Source organism: Psammomys obesus, unplaced genomic scaffold (assembly GCF_907164565.1).
Source record: "Psammomys obesus unplaced genomic scaffold, mPsaObe1.curated_primary_1811, whole genome shotgun sequence".
Taxonomy (NCBI): domain Eukaryota; kingdom Metazoa; phylum Chordata; class Mammalia; order Rodentia; family Muridae; genus Psammomys; species Psammomys obesus.
Window position 1 is genome coordinate 3,477,107 of NW_026596256.1, and position 13,599 is coordinate 3,490,705.

At 46.1% G+C, this 13,599-nt stretch overlaps 1 protein-coding gene across 1 annotated transcript in view; it reads left to right on the forward strand.

Moving 5' to 3' along the window:
* Lhfpl6 (LHFPL tetraspan subfamily member 6) overlaps nt 1-9,470 on the forward strand; it is a 187,213-nt gene extending 177,743 nt beyond the window's left edge. The window contains exon 4 of the mRNA XM_055596915.1: nt 8,319-9,470. Within this exon, the coding sequence (XP_055452890.1) occupies nt 8,319-8,437 (119 nt within the window). The 3' untranslated portion in view covers nt 8,438-9,470. The remainder of the gene's footprint in view (nt 1-8,318) is intronic.
* The last annotated feature ends 4,129 nt before the right edge of the window (nt 9,471-13,599 follow it).

Sequence of the window (13,599 nt, forward strand, 5' to 3'; positions counted from 1 at the left end):
AAGGCAATGAGTTTGGAGCATGTCAAGGGCTGGGTTTTCATGCAAGGGACATTATTGATTTGAGTTCCACAAGCAACTAAGTCTACCTTAGACCTGGCCTGATACTGTGGAGTGGCCACTGCACAGCATTCCCACCATAGCCAGAGCTGCTGCTATGACCAGATTAACCTCCTCCCCACCCAGCAAGTCACACACACACACCTTAACCCTTCATGGAAGGAGGGAATGGAAGAGCCATTCTACCCTCCTCTGAGATTCCTGCCACCTGCACCCAGGGGCCCTCCAGCTGTGTCTGATCCTGCCCCGACAGTGGTGGTAATTAATGTGGGAATTAATTACCTTCTGCCACTAAGGGAGCGAAGGTGATTTCATGGTGGAGTTGACTATGAAAGACCATGACCTAGAAACAAGGATTCAGCTTAACTCAGATCCCATACCCTGGGTAACATTTCCACAAAGCTCTTAATCACAGAAAAAAAAAGAAAAGAAAAGAAAAGAAAAAAGGTTAAAAAGGTTATAAACAAGGCACTTTTTAAATACTTGGTAGACGCATAGGTAAGCTGGTTACACCTGGGCATGGCAGTCTCCGCCACAGGCCTCAGCTGTTAGCTAATCACAGTCTTAGCTTCTGGGTTGGTGGAAGCGAGCACTCTGTTAGTGTAACTCGACAGTGATTGTCACAAGGATTTAGGTCGGACACAGAGGTCGACAATGAGTGGCTGTTAAGGGAGCTAAAGGTAGCGCAAGATAATGTTCATGCAACGTTCCAACCCTCCACAAACGCCAACCCTCCTTGACCCTCCACAGAATGAAGCGCTCACCAGTCCAGCTAGAGTCGTTAACATAGCTGTGGTTTCACATGTGAGTTCACCTGGAGATGGAAGATGACCCGAAGGGGAGGAGGTGCACTCTCGCTCCGGTAGGGTGTTTGGGGAGTCACCTGTAATCATGCTCCTGTAAATAAACAGGATTAAAGTTGTTGGCTCCCCGGGCTAGACTTAAGTCTGGCATTGGTGCTGTGTTTGGGGTGAAGAGACGTTTGCTTATGTCTCCCCAAGAAAAGCTAGCACGGCACCTCTCTATGGCAGGTTGCCAACGGCGTGCACGTTGTGGTGTAAGTGGCTCAGCGATCAGGTGCTAAATTGTCAGCATGCAGATCCTTAATAATAACTAGAAGCATTCAAAGTGGACCTGGGGAGCATCTTCTACAAAGACTGGAAAAAAAATCAAGGATTAGAGAAAACACGACATTTCCTTCTGACACACAAGTTCCAACCAAACAGACGCATCTCACAAGAAGAGTAGAATCAGCCTGGACCTTCCTCACACAGTATGTGGGCACAAGAGAAAGAGCTATTATTAATTTGACCCAAGTTCATGATCAAGTTTGACGCCTTCTAGAAATATGGGGCAAGTGACTCATCTTACAGGGAACTCGATATTCTCATCTGAGAGGTAAGAATCATGTTGAGAAAGTACAAATAGATTCGTGTCTCTAATTTTCTGAAACAATCTGGGCTAAAGAGAAGTAAATGAAAGTGGCCTTCCCTGCTCAGCCCCTGGCTTGCAGTCTTCTGCCGACAGCTGTTTATACAGTTATAAATGTTGAGGTTCTACTCACAGCCCTGGTGGAGTGTCGGAGAAGCCACTCATGCCACAAATGGGTATCGATTGCCTCCGGGGGTGTCCAGGCATTGTATTGAGCACCAGAATGCAGAAAGAAATAGGCCAGTGCAATCTCATCTAGAGTATGAAGCACGAACTGAGCTAATTAGTGAAAAGGTGGAGGTTATATTACAAGGCCGAAGACGAGAAGGCCAGGAGAACTCCAGTGAGGTGGATCTGAACTAGGTTCCCCCTTAGTTCGCCTCCTGTCTATTACTTCCAAAAGCTGCACAATAACACTAAATTGAATCACCCTCAAAGGCTTGCCACACCTTGCTTCACCTTGTCCCCCGCTGGAGCTGCCCTGGAATGCTGCCAAGGAGCCTTTGTCTGTGTACTTGGCAGGTGGCTGTGTGTGCTGCTTTCTGTCCCATTAACCTCTATTTTATCTGTCAAGAAGAGTATTCCCCATTGTTGAAAGCAGCAATTTGCCAAGCAGGCAGGCTTGGAGTCTTGTTTGATAGAGCATCACAGAGAGCAAAAGGGAAAGTTTAAACAGATTTGCTTCTCTAATTTCCTGAAAGATCACAGACCAAACTTGCCCTCTGGTAAAATGCTTTCTGTTTGCATTATAATAACAAGCATTTATTGTCCTGACAGGGGGGAGGGAGAGGCCAAGAGAGAATGGCCCCTATTTCCTGGTTTAATTTAGTTCCATTACAACTCATGGCATATCCTGCTATTTAAAACATAGGAATTTAAAGACCTCCTCTTTGCTAATGGCCTAAAGTATCCCAAAAGACATTTTTCTTCTGCAACTGTAAAACACAGTGCTAATTTTTGTGTTACTGGTATTGTGTGTTGGGTTTTAAACATGAAATCGTGTCCTGAGTAGCTTTTTCTACTTTCCCTTTCCTTTGAAGAAGTCTGGCTTTACTGTCAAGCATCTGACCAGCAGATCTGATCCCTCACACGTCTAGATAGCCCACCATTACATTCATCTTTTCACGAGGAAACAAACAAAAACAAACCCTCTTTTATGTAGTTTGTGAACATGAGAAAGAATCAAGAATTGAGGTCCGCTGATGAAACTAGTGACTCGGTCTCCTCAGATTGGTCTGTCTTGATACCCCAGGCTGATCTGAACTGTTTCTTGCTTCTCCAAATGGAAGTGTATGTTTGCATACACTTGTGTGTGTGTGTGTGTGTGTGTGTGTGTATGTATGTATGTCTATCTGTGTATACATACGGGTGGTGTGGGGGGGTATATGTATGTGTGTGTATGTATGTGTGTGCATGAGGGTGATGCGTGTGAGTGCATGTGTGTATGTATACACATGTGCATGCATGTTTTTGTTTACGTTTGAGGATCATTTGACAGGCTGGCCATATTTCTTACATAGGTGACATTTAAAAGCAATATAACTGATGCAAACACTCAAAGGAAAGCAGGCTTCAGGAGACATAATGGCATACACCACGCTATTTCCAGTTCCTGTAACAGTTTCAAAAAGATAACTGGCGAACTGGGGTTATTCGTGAATATAAAATACCTGATATGCCTATCTCCTGGCATAAGTAAAAATCCAGAGGAGGGCTCTCTGAGTCAAGCTCTCAAACGGTGAGAGGCATCCCTCTTACCCATCCCCAGCAGGGCAATCAAAATGGCATCTACATCTCAGGTTGATGGATGTGTTCGCGAGATCCAGCTCTAGCCCCATTTCTCTTTAACAGCATCCTTCATCCAAATACTTTTCTCTGGCCTCCCACACCTGTGCCTGGTGTGCCCTTCCTCATCTGCCAGGGCTCTGCTTTAGGGTCACGTCCAAATTAAGCCATTCCTACAACTCGCTGCCCACACTCCCCAGGTTGGCTGCCTCCATATCCTGGGCTGTTTTTCAAAGCACACAGGACACTTACCATTATGTGAGTACTATTTAATGCTTCTTTTCATGACTAGGCAACCACCTCTTTGAGAGAAGAGAGCAGATTCATCTTAATCAACTCAGTCCACAGCACCCAATTAGAAACCGTCATCATTCAATAAATATTTCTCAGATCAGTGAGTGGGCTGGTGAAAGTAAGAAGGGAAAAATCATCAAGAAAGAAAGGGAGAGCAGGAAAGTAGAATGCTACAGAGGAGGAGTCAAGAACCCCCATCCGAATGGGGTTCAGTGGTTAGGAACACTTGCAACTCACACCTGCCTGTAATTTTAGGTCCAGGGTGCCCAACACCCTCTTCTGGCTTCTTCAGCACTGCATGTACTAACACACATGTACACACACACACACACACATAGGCAAACAAATAAATCTTTTAAAAAATGGATCAGGGTTGATCAACTAGCATTTCTAAAGATGTCCTTATTCTTTCCAGGTTTATGGGGCTATCCTTTGCTTCTCCAAACGTGTGTAAGAACATATGCATTCATGTACATGTATGTGCAGATATGTGTGAGAATCAGGGGGCAGGGGGTTGAGTGGCGACGGAGCCCACACAGAATCCTGGGAATCATACTCCAGAGACCGAACTCAAAGGTGCAGATCTAACTTAGTTGTCCAATATAACAGCCTTTACATGATTGAAGGGCCAACCAGACCATCCCAGTAACAGTCAGTCAGGTTGGTGCGACTGTAAGGAAATGTGGGAGATTGGGGGGAGGGGAAGGTCACCTTAGGAGACTTCCCTAAAGAAGGGAGAAGCAGTCACCCACCCTAGCCTGGGATCCATTCTGAGACTTCACTAGTGTGCTAGGAGACCCCATCAACACTGTGTGCAGTGGATCAGGGTCAGGAGTCATAGGCGCTGCTGATGCTTCACTCGCCATTTCCTCTGGGTCTCTTGACATTCCCCACGGACAGTATGTCCGTATAGTATTCACAAATGTGTGTGTGTGTGTGTGTGTGTGTGTGTGTGTGTGTGTGTCTGTGTGTGTGTGTGTGTGTTTGCACATACATATGCATGTATGGGCACTTGAGGCTAGTTTGATGGGCTGCCTGTATTATTATTTAAAAAGACTATTACACCACCTTTGAGTCAACAGCTGTTGATTTCATGAGCTAGTAAATGGAATTCTTTGGGTCTGAAATGATGGGATATTTTTCTTTTAAAGCAAACTAAATCTTGGTTTCTCATACTGGCTCTTAACCAGTTGCTGAATTTTAATTACAAAGCCCGCATGGCATGTGAAATTAGGGGACATATTTTCTTACATCCTCCAAGATTTGAAAGCCCTCGCTTAGTGTCCACCCAGCTTTCTCCCACCTGGGCTCCTGGGCAGACTGTGTGTTTTAAAACACAGCAATGCTCAGTTACAAGCACCCTGGGCCAAAACAAAGAATGGGGCTTGCCCCAGGAGGGTGGTAACACAGGGCCGGTGTCACTGCATTCGCCCCTGCCCCAACCCTCACCCCGGCTATCTCTTTCTGTCCTCTATCTTTAGTCTTTCAGAGCTGGTAGGGTTTGTGTGGGTGGGTGCACAGTGAGTGGGGGTGGTTAAGCCTTTAACAACTGAAAACACTTCCCAGGCCTTCTGATAACATCAGGCAAGAAAAGCCTGGTTCATCCACTGCTGTCCTGTATCTAAGTTCATCAGAGCAGAGCTTCTGAGCATCAGATGAAAATTCAAGGAAATGTGCTAAGGTGGGCTTGGGGGAGGACCAAGTCAGTAGTACTCACAGTGCAAGCCTGAGGACTGGAAACCATGTGAAGGGCCTGCCCTACTGGAACCGTGCAGACCCCTGAGGCTGGCTGACCAATGTGCCTGCCTACTCAGTGAGCTCCAGGCCTGAGGACCCTGAAGGTCCTGGGAGGACCTGACTCAACAAGCAAGATAGATAGCTCCTGACAAATAACAATCAAGGTTGACCTCTGGAGCTCCCATATGCACTTGCATGTACCCGTATACGTGAACACACACATGAAATGTCCTGAGGAGAAAGCAGGGAGTAAGGAAGGCATGAAGGTGGCGAAGGACTACACACTGAGCAGGGATGCAGTTTGATGTAAGGACCAGCCTGAACTCTCCGGTGCCCTGGAGGATTCCTTACACTGCAGAGTATGTCCCTGTAGGGATCAGAAGCCACCAGTGTTGACCTTGACAACCAGCCCTAAGTTCCCCGTTGACTACAGCCATGCCAAAAGCAACTGCGGCTATCAGAGTGGAGGAAGGTTGTCTCTCATCTCTCATGGGCCCCCGGAGGGAGGAGAGTTGCAGTGTAAGCTGTTAGAGGTCAAATACAAACAGAGGCTGGTGACTAGTGCCCAGAGCCAGAAAAGGGACCCAAAGGACTGAGTGGAGCCTGATGCCATCAGCTGTGGCTCCTCACCAGTTAAAAGCCTCTAGCGTTGAAACCTACTGACTCCTCTGCCGAAAACAATTAGAGTGATGCCCTCTCTTGCCCTAGCTCTGTGATAGCCTTTTGGTAGTTTCTTTTATCATCCTTAATAGATGTAGCTACAGCCACATGCCCATTCTCAAGTGATGACCTGGGACAGCTACTCCTTCTTGAGAACGCGTCTGATAATTAATATACTCAGCCTTCTGCATTAGGTCACAGAACTGCACGTAGGTCAATACCTGTTAATAATGAGCAATGGATTGCCTTCCACATTATGAGCTCTGTGTGGAACAGTGAGGCCACACATTTTGCTGACTCTTTGAAAGGTTCTAAACCACTGGCTACTCACAGCTGCCTGTTAATTCTCCCACCTAGATTTATTTAATATGGCTAACGAATAATTCACAGCGGCAAAGGTTCCCAAGACTCACAGGCCATGGTTATCAAATATTGTCATGAAGCAGGGAGCAGGGATCCTGTCACCCTTGAAAAACGCTTTTCCAGTGGACGAGTTTAAGGGAGGTCACCGTACCTGGGGACAGGCCCCACGCTGGAGATGTGAGCCTTCTGAATCAGTTATCCTCTTAAATGCAGCCCAGCCTGTGGGAGGCAGAAATGCATGCTTGCGTTGGAAAAATCCCCTTTACAGTCCAGTGCCAAAACAGGACTAGAGTTACTCTTAAAATCCCATCCCAGACTCGCTCTTTTCTGGAGCCTGGCTGCCTTCCTGCTTTGCTTCCTTCCTGTCTGTTTTTCTTTCACCTTGCTTTGCATTCAGCAGTGATTTACTGGGTGTGTGTGACGGGTGAAAACACTGTGGATAGAGGTTCTGGAGGGAACAAAGTCATACAAAGATCACTCCCACTTCTTAAAACTTCCATTCTAGAGAGAGACCTTTTTGTTCCTTGCCATACCTCTCCCCGCAGTGCTAATCCGGGACCTCACACTGTTGGGTCTGTATGTGGGGCAAATTAGATAACCAGCTGTAAATGTCTGGTTAAGACGGTTGGGTGGCCTGATAGATCTAACGGTCTTTGTACTTTCAGTAGTGAGATTTTATTATAATTATTATTTTATAAATGAACAAGGCCAAAATAACTTGAATAAAAGGGACATGGTTTTCTCTGTGGTTGGTATGGTCATTCCCTGTCAGATCTAAGTGTATTGGTGTCTAACATAATATGTAAGCAAGAATAAAGAAGAGGAGGAAGCTGCCTGCTATTGGAGGATGATAAAGCTGGAGGAAAGAAGGGCAGGGTTCTGGCTATGTAGCTCAGTGGCAGGTACTTGCCAAGCGTGCCCTGGTGTCTGTCCTCACCACTGCCTATCACCTTGCCCCACCAACAACAAAAAACAGAAAGGAAAAAAGACAGCTGTAAACAGGAGTAACTAGAACTAAGAGCATAAATGCCAAACACCAATGGAAGAGACTAAGGGCTCGTGTACAGTGCATACAAAAAGAGTAACTCGTGTGTCACTACAAAACCAGATGGCTGCCCATGGCAAGTTATGCCGCTAAGCCCACACCGTGGAGACTGAGGGAGAAAGGCTTGAGTGAAAGTCTGGGCTATGCAATGAGGCTTTTTCACAAAGGATGCCCTCACCAGAGCTCACAAACATGGAGACCCACTCCACCAAATCAGATAGGCTATTTAGGATTAAAGGCTTATTTATTCTTACACTGGCTTGAATCCCGCCTCCATTTCTGAATAACTACATGGGCTTGAATACTGCCAAGTTCACGACTTTCCGGTTTTCTTGTCAAAGACATCCTAGCCTCCTGTATTGTTAGAAGCATCAACCCAACAAGCATATGGGGAAAAGAAAATCTAATCTTTTAGAGTTTCCAGTGTGTCATTAAGACCTGTTTGGGCCCTGGTCATAGTGATCTCATTTAGATGGATGTTGAGTTGAAGTGGGTTTTGGCCCCAGGATGTTGAGGAACTCTTATTCTCTGGTTTAGATCAGGTCATTGGACACATTCTGCACATGTCACAGTCTAACCTTCAGTGCTGTCCTCCAAACGGGTCCCTCCTCAGGAGGAATGTAATTGTAGTTTGAATGTCACCCTGTTAATCCCTTAGTATGTGTGCAAGTCTGGGCTAAAGGTGCCAAGTGAGAAGGGACACCGTTGCCTCTCCTGTGCTTGTGGTTGCTCTTCCTCTTCTGCTGCAGTCATGGGTGTGGCCGGCATGAGGCACAGACCCAGGGACCTGTGGAAATGCACATGGTAACTGCTCTCTGTGGGGGAAGACCCCGTGTTGTTAGTGGGTATTTCAAAGTGCACACACTGGAAGGCATAAGCACGCCTTATGCCTCCTCAAAAGCCACGCTCACCCGTGTCTGCTTTTCTCTCCTTGCTCTGTCCTCAGGAAAGTGTGAAATCGGCTGGGCCTACTACTGCACCGGGGCGGGCGCCGCCGCTGCCATGTTGCTGTGCACGTGGCTGGCGTGCTTCTCAGGCAAGAAGCAGAAGCACTACCCCTACTGAGAGCAGGCCACCAGGATCAAGCGGAGGAGAGGACGGGCCACGGAGGGCCGAAGGGGGCCAGAGCATCCAGCTCCTTTCGCAAGGTGGAATAGTGGTTCTAACCCAGGAACAGTGTTAGTGTGTAAGGAAATTCGATTGAATCTGGAACATTCTATAGGATGGGAGGGCAGTGGGGAGGTTCTCAAAAGCATGGAGACTATGGGATTACGGAGGAAAGTGGACCAAAGGCTAAACACATTGCAGGACATTCGTGTTTCTATTCCACAGAGTATCGTTAATGTATATCACACGTACAGCCAACCTATATATGCAAGCGAGGATCTCATTTTTGTTCTCCTTCAGGAAGGCGAGGACTAGGGGAGTCAAAAGGGCTAGTAGAAACAGCATTATCTTAGGAAGCAGGATGAGTACCCTGCAAGACATTCCCTGTAAATGAGGACTGAGCCTGAAAGCACATAAGCACGCGCACACCTACGCACAGGCCACACGCACATGTCATAGGGACACGTCGGACGCCCACGTCATCACACCACTGCACAGGGGGTTAGCTGTGGACTGTTGCTCCTGTTTCTTTTTCTTTTTTTGACTATCCATCAGCACAGGATCATCACTTTATAAATGCAGCATACATTAAGCCTAGTCCGTGGACCAATACGCCACTCTCTCGGTATTTTTGACATCCCGCAGAAACCCTTTATGCCCGCCGCCTGTGGTCAGCGTTCATGCAGACCTCCGGGGGTTAGCCTTCATGTCTCAGTGTTAGTCAAAGTCACACAGTCGAGATGTGCGTACCCTCGGCTGTAACGCCCGTATGAAGGAACCGGACAGCTTTTGTCCACCGTAGGCGAGGATCCAGTTGCAGATATGAGGGTGTAAAAAGGTCTCTCTCCAATTATCGGATCTTGTTTTCTTTTCTCCATTATCCTACTGTGCTATATATACCACGATTACTTCAATATCCATTTTGTAAAGGGAAAAATGTACTATTTTGTTTGTATTTGAAAAGCTCTGTGAATAAATTCTCTTTGATCAATATGTCACCGAGTCACTGAATCTTATTCACTGGCCAGGTTTTGCTTCCTTTCTCAACTAGAGCCTGTTCACCACAATGGACAGCTCTACTGATCTGATTTTTTTCCCTCTAAGGCCTCTCAGTAGTTCCTTCACTAATCACCCAGCCTTATGAGCCCAGAGCGCACGGAAAGGTGTCCACTTTTAGCTTAGAGTCTTTGCTCATTTTTAGTTCAGTCATGGCAGAGTCTCAGGAGAGTTTTGGAACTGTTATGCATGAACTTGGGAATGGAGAGAGTGTTTCAACATAACCAAGGACCTCAAGATGGACCATCTCAAGCAGTGTGTCATGGTGCTGCCTTCCCCCTGTCCTGGGTGTTGGGTGTCTTCTGGACTCGAGTGCAGGGGGGGCAGTTCACCCTACTCTTACCCAAAGATCTTGGCCACTTAAGCAGCACCCCACTCCTCCTCTGGCCCCCAGCAGTACGCCTTGATGTGAGAGAAAGGTTTCAATCTATCAATGTCTCCCTAACAGAACCAGTTCTTTCAAGTGCAAAAGTTGCACCAGATAATGGACGCTTTATCTGAATTAAGCACTAGTTATTGTGGCACATCCTTAAAAAGCCACCCTCACCACGGGGATGCTGGTCCATCATGCAGGTGACCTCCATGCTGGCTTAACACAAACAGCATGGTTTTCTGCTTCCCTCTTCGACGCTTCCTCCAGGCAGCTGCCGAGATTTACAGCCTGCCACCCCAGGGTTTTTCTCTTAAACTCTCATAAAATGGTCCTCTCTGAATAAACTTTAGTTTGGCTTGATTTTCAGGGGAAAAAAAAAATCCATTCCCTTTTAAAATTACATACAGATGATATTTAGAAATTGAACAGTCTTACTTTATATGCATGGAGGTATTTTCTGTAGTGCACACAATTTTATCGACTTCACCTGAAGAGAGTTCTACATTATAAAGTCCACACTGCCTCCTGGCCTTTCCCCAACTCCTAGCTACTCGTTCTCATTATAAACCATAGGATCTTTCCACGCCCCACTTCTCCAGCCCTGGCCATATCCACGATAAAAACCTTCCCCCTGAAGGGGAGGAGGACCGCCCTTATCAGTGGACTGGGGGAGGGGAGAGAGAGTGGTACAGGGGGGATACAAAGTGAACAAACTGTAATAAAAATAAAAATAATTTAAAAAAAACCTTCCCCCTAATGGAGAGGCCATTTTGGCAGTGTCTTTACTGCACCCGATCTCATATGCTAGTGAGATGGCCCAGCAGGTAAACCAGTTGTCACAGCCAGGTGATTTGAGTGTGATCCCTAGAGGCCATGAGAGAGAACTGGCTCCCAAAAGTTGCCCTCCATCCTCCATACACATGCTGTGGCACATGCGTGCCCGCACTCACATGCACAATGATAATGGTAATAAATTTTAAAAATCTAACGAAAAATAATTCCCAAGCTGAGACGCATTAGCTCAGTAACATAGTTCTTGCCTGATATGCACACTCCACTCTAAACTCTAACACGCAGCATCCTGGAAGTTCAGTCCCCAGCATCTTGCTCACTCTCTTGCATAGAACTGTAGTGTGTGTGCCTGTGTATGTCTATTCTTTGTTTGTTCTCAGACAGGGTTTCTCTGTGTAGCCTTGGCTGTCCTGGACTCACTGTAGACCAGGCTGGCCTTGAACTCACAGAGATCTGCCTGCCTCTGCCTCCCCAAGTGCCGGGATTATAGCCATTTACCATTGCACCCAGATTATAACAACAACAACAAAAAAGTGTTTTTTCTCATCTTCATAAACCAACAAAAAGAAAATGAGAGACTAAAGCAAAGATCGGGAAAGCTATGTTTTTGACCAAACCTTATATACAGAATACACTTAAAACTACTGCAGGTGAATGCTTGTTAAAATCCAGCATTTTGACTGAGCAAAAACTTGAATAAGTTATTTCTAAACACTTGAAAGATATTCAACAAAACCAGATGACAAGGAAATGAATTCATAGTGTCATAGTGAAGCCACGCAACACGCACTGGGTGAGTAAAAAGTAAAAATATTGACAGCTCTAAATTTTGTGGGCCTTCATTGTAGATTCATGGTTAAAAGACAGTAGATAAATTTCTACTACGTTTGCCGTAGTAATATATACCCTCCTGGGCATTTGTACCCTCAGAAAATAAAAATAAAAAAAAAAAACCCCTAAGCAAAACCTATGACCATAAAATGACTATCCAAGAATAGGAAACAAGCTCTTTCACACACATTATGATGGAAGCAGAGATAGAAGGCACGCAAGGTCATACGCTGACAGAAATGACAAAAGTAGCTGGGGACGGGGAGACACTCGCTAAATAACCCCTTGCCCTTAGTCATTCAAGCAACCCCAGTTGAACTCGCTGGGTCACACATCAGAAAGAATGTGAAGGCAAGAGGGGGCTAGCGGGGAAGAAAAAAAGCCAGCAGGAATAATAGAGAGAGAGGGGAGGGGAGGGGAGTGTGAGCGTGGGTGGAGGGTGAAACACTGTCAAAAGCGATCAAAATAAAACAGTTAAGTTGTGGAATAGCTTGAGAAAAACGGGGAATGACAACAGCAGGGACTTGAGTAAGTGGAGTGTCACCTGGAATCGGCGTTTGGAACATAGTTGCAGGAGAGCATGAGTTCAAGGCTCACTTCAGCTATACAGCAAGTTCAAGACCAACCTGAGATATATAAGCTCTTGTCTCAAGAAAACAGAAGCAAACAGGAGCTGGCGAGATGGCTTGGTGGTTAAGAGCACTTGCTATTCCTGCAGAGGACTGGAGTTCCAGCACCCACATTGCCTGTAACTCTAGCATCAGGTGACCTCTTCCTGGCCTGCGCAAGTGACACACACACAAATAATTAAACAAACAAAAATAAGCATATACAGAAAAATGACAACTGCTACTACCCTCTCTGGAAGTGAGGACAGGGTATCAAGTACCAAGGACAGAGGATGACAGAAATACCTCATAGGTATTGCTTGGTGGTGGTCGGTACATACATTTGTCAAGGTCTATGAATTTGTTCTCGTGAAATTTGCACCCCATTGTGCAGTAGCTGAACCCTAATGAGATAGAGAGGTTGGGGCTTCTGATAGTTTGCAACGATGAAGAACCATCTAGAATGGCTGCAGTAATGGTGCATTGGGTGTGTGGGAAAGGGGAGGATGAAGGAGGTTTGGAAGTACCCTGTGTTCCATGCTGTGGGAAATAAAATTCAAAACTGATCTTGGGAGCAGTGGAAGGGTTTAAAGCAGAGGGTGAAGAGGTGTCAACAGCCTGTGCATTTTCAATAGATTGCTGGTGGGGGAGGGGGAAACGGACAGGAAAAGGAGTAAGAGAGGAGAGAAGTGGGTACTCAAAGTTGGTGTGGTGCCTGCAAGGTAGCAGGTGTAGGGGCCCAGGGAACAGCTCAAGACCAAGGCCTGAACCTGGGGAGACATGTTGGATTTTGTGACTGGAGAAAATTAAAAAAAAATAATAATGCAGATGGAGCCTTAGCGGACAGCAGCACTGAACAAATGCCATGGATATCTTTGCTGAAGGACCAGTCAGAGACTGCAGAAGAAATCTGAAAGAGAAGGTATGATTACACACACCAATAACGGGACAGTATCTTACAGGGGCAGACACACCTAAGAGGTGATTATGAAGAGAGTGTTGGGGGACTTCTGTTGTATTTGTTTCACTTGCCAAAGGGAAAGCAGGCAATTGCATCAGAAAGAGTTTGGGGAAGGTGATATGTTGGTATAATATTCTTGTGGGATGTACACAGTTTACCCTTGTTCATTCAAATGCTGATTTCTCTCCCCCACTATCTGGTTTCAATCCCTACATTGTGACGTTTAGTCTAAGCATCACCTGTCTCAAGCTTGTGTAAATATGCCACTATTTGTTCTCTGTATTGTCAATAAAACAACCAGCCGCAATGCTGAGCAATGGAGAGGATAGGGTGGGACATCCTGGTCCGGAAGGTAGGAGAAGGAAGCGAGAGGACTTCAAACCACAAGGAGAGATGAACCGGATCTAAGATATGACTAAAAGCAAGTATAATGAATGAAGTCTGAATGGCAGGAAACTATGCAGGCTTGGAGGTTTAGGATGGAATAACTATTGCCCAG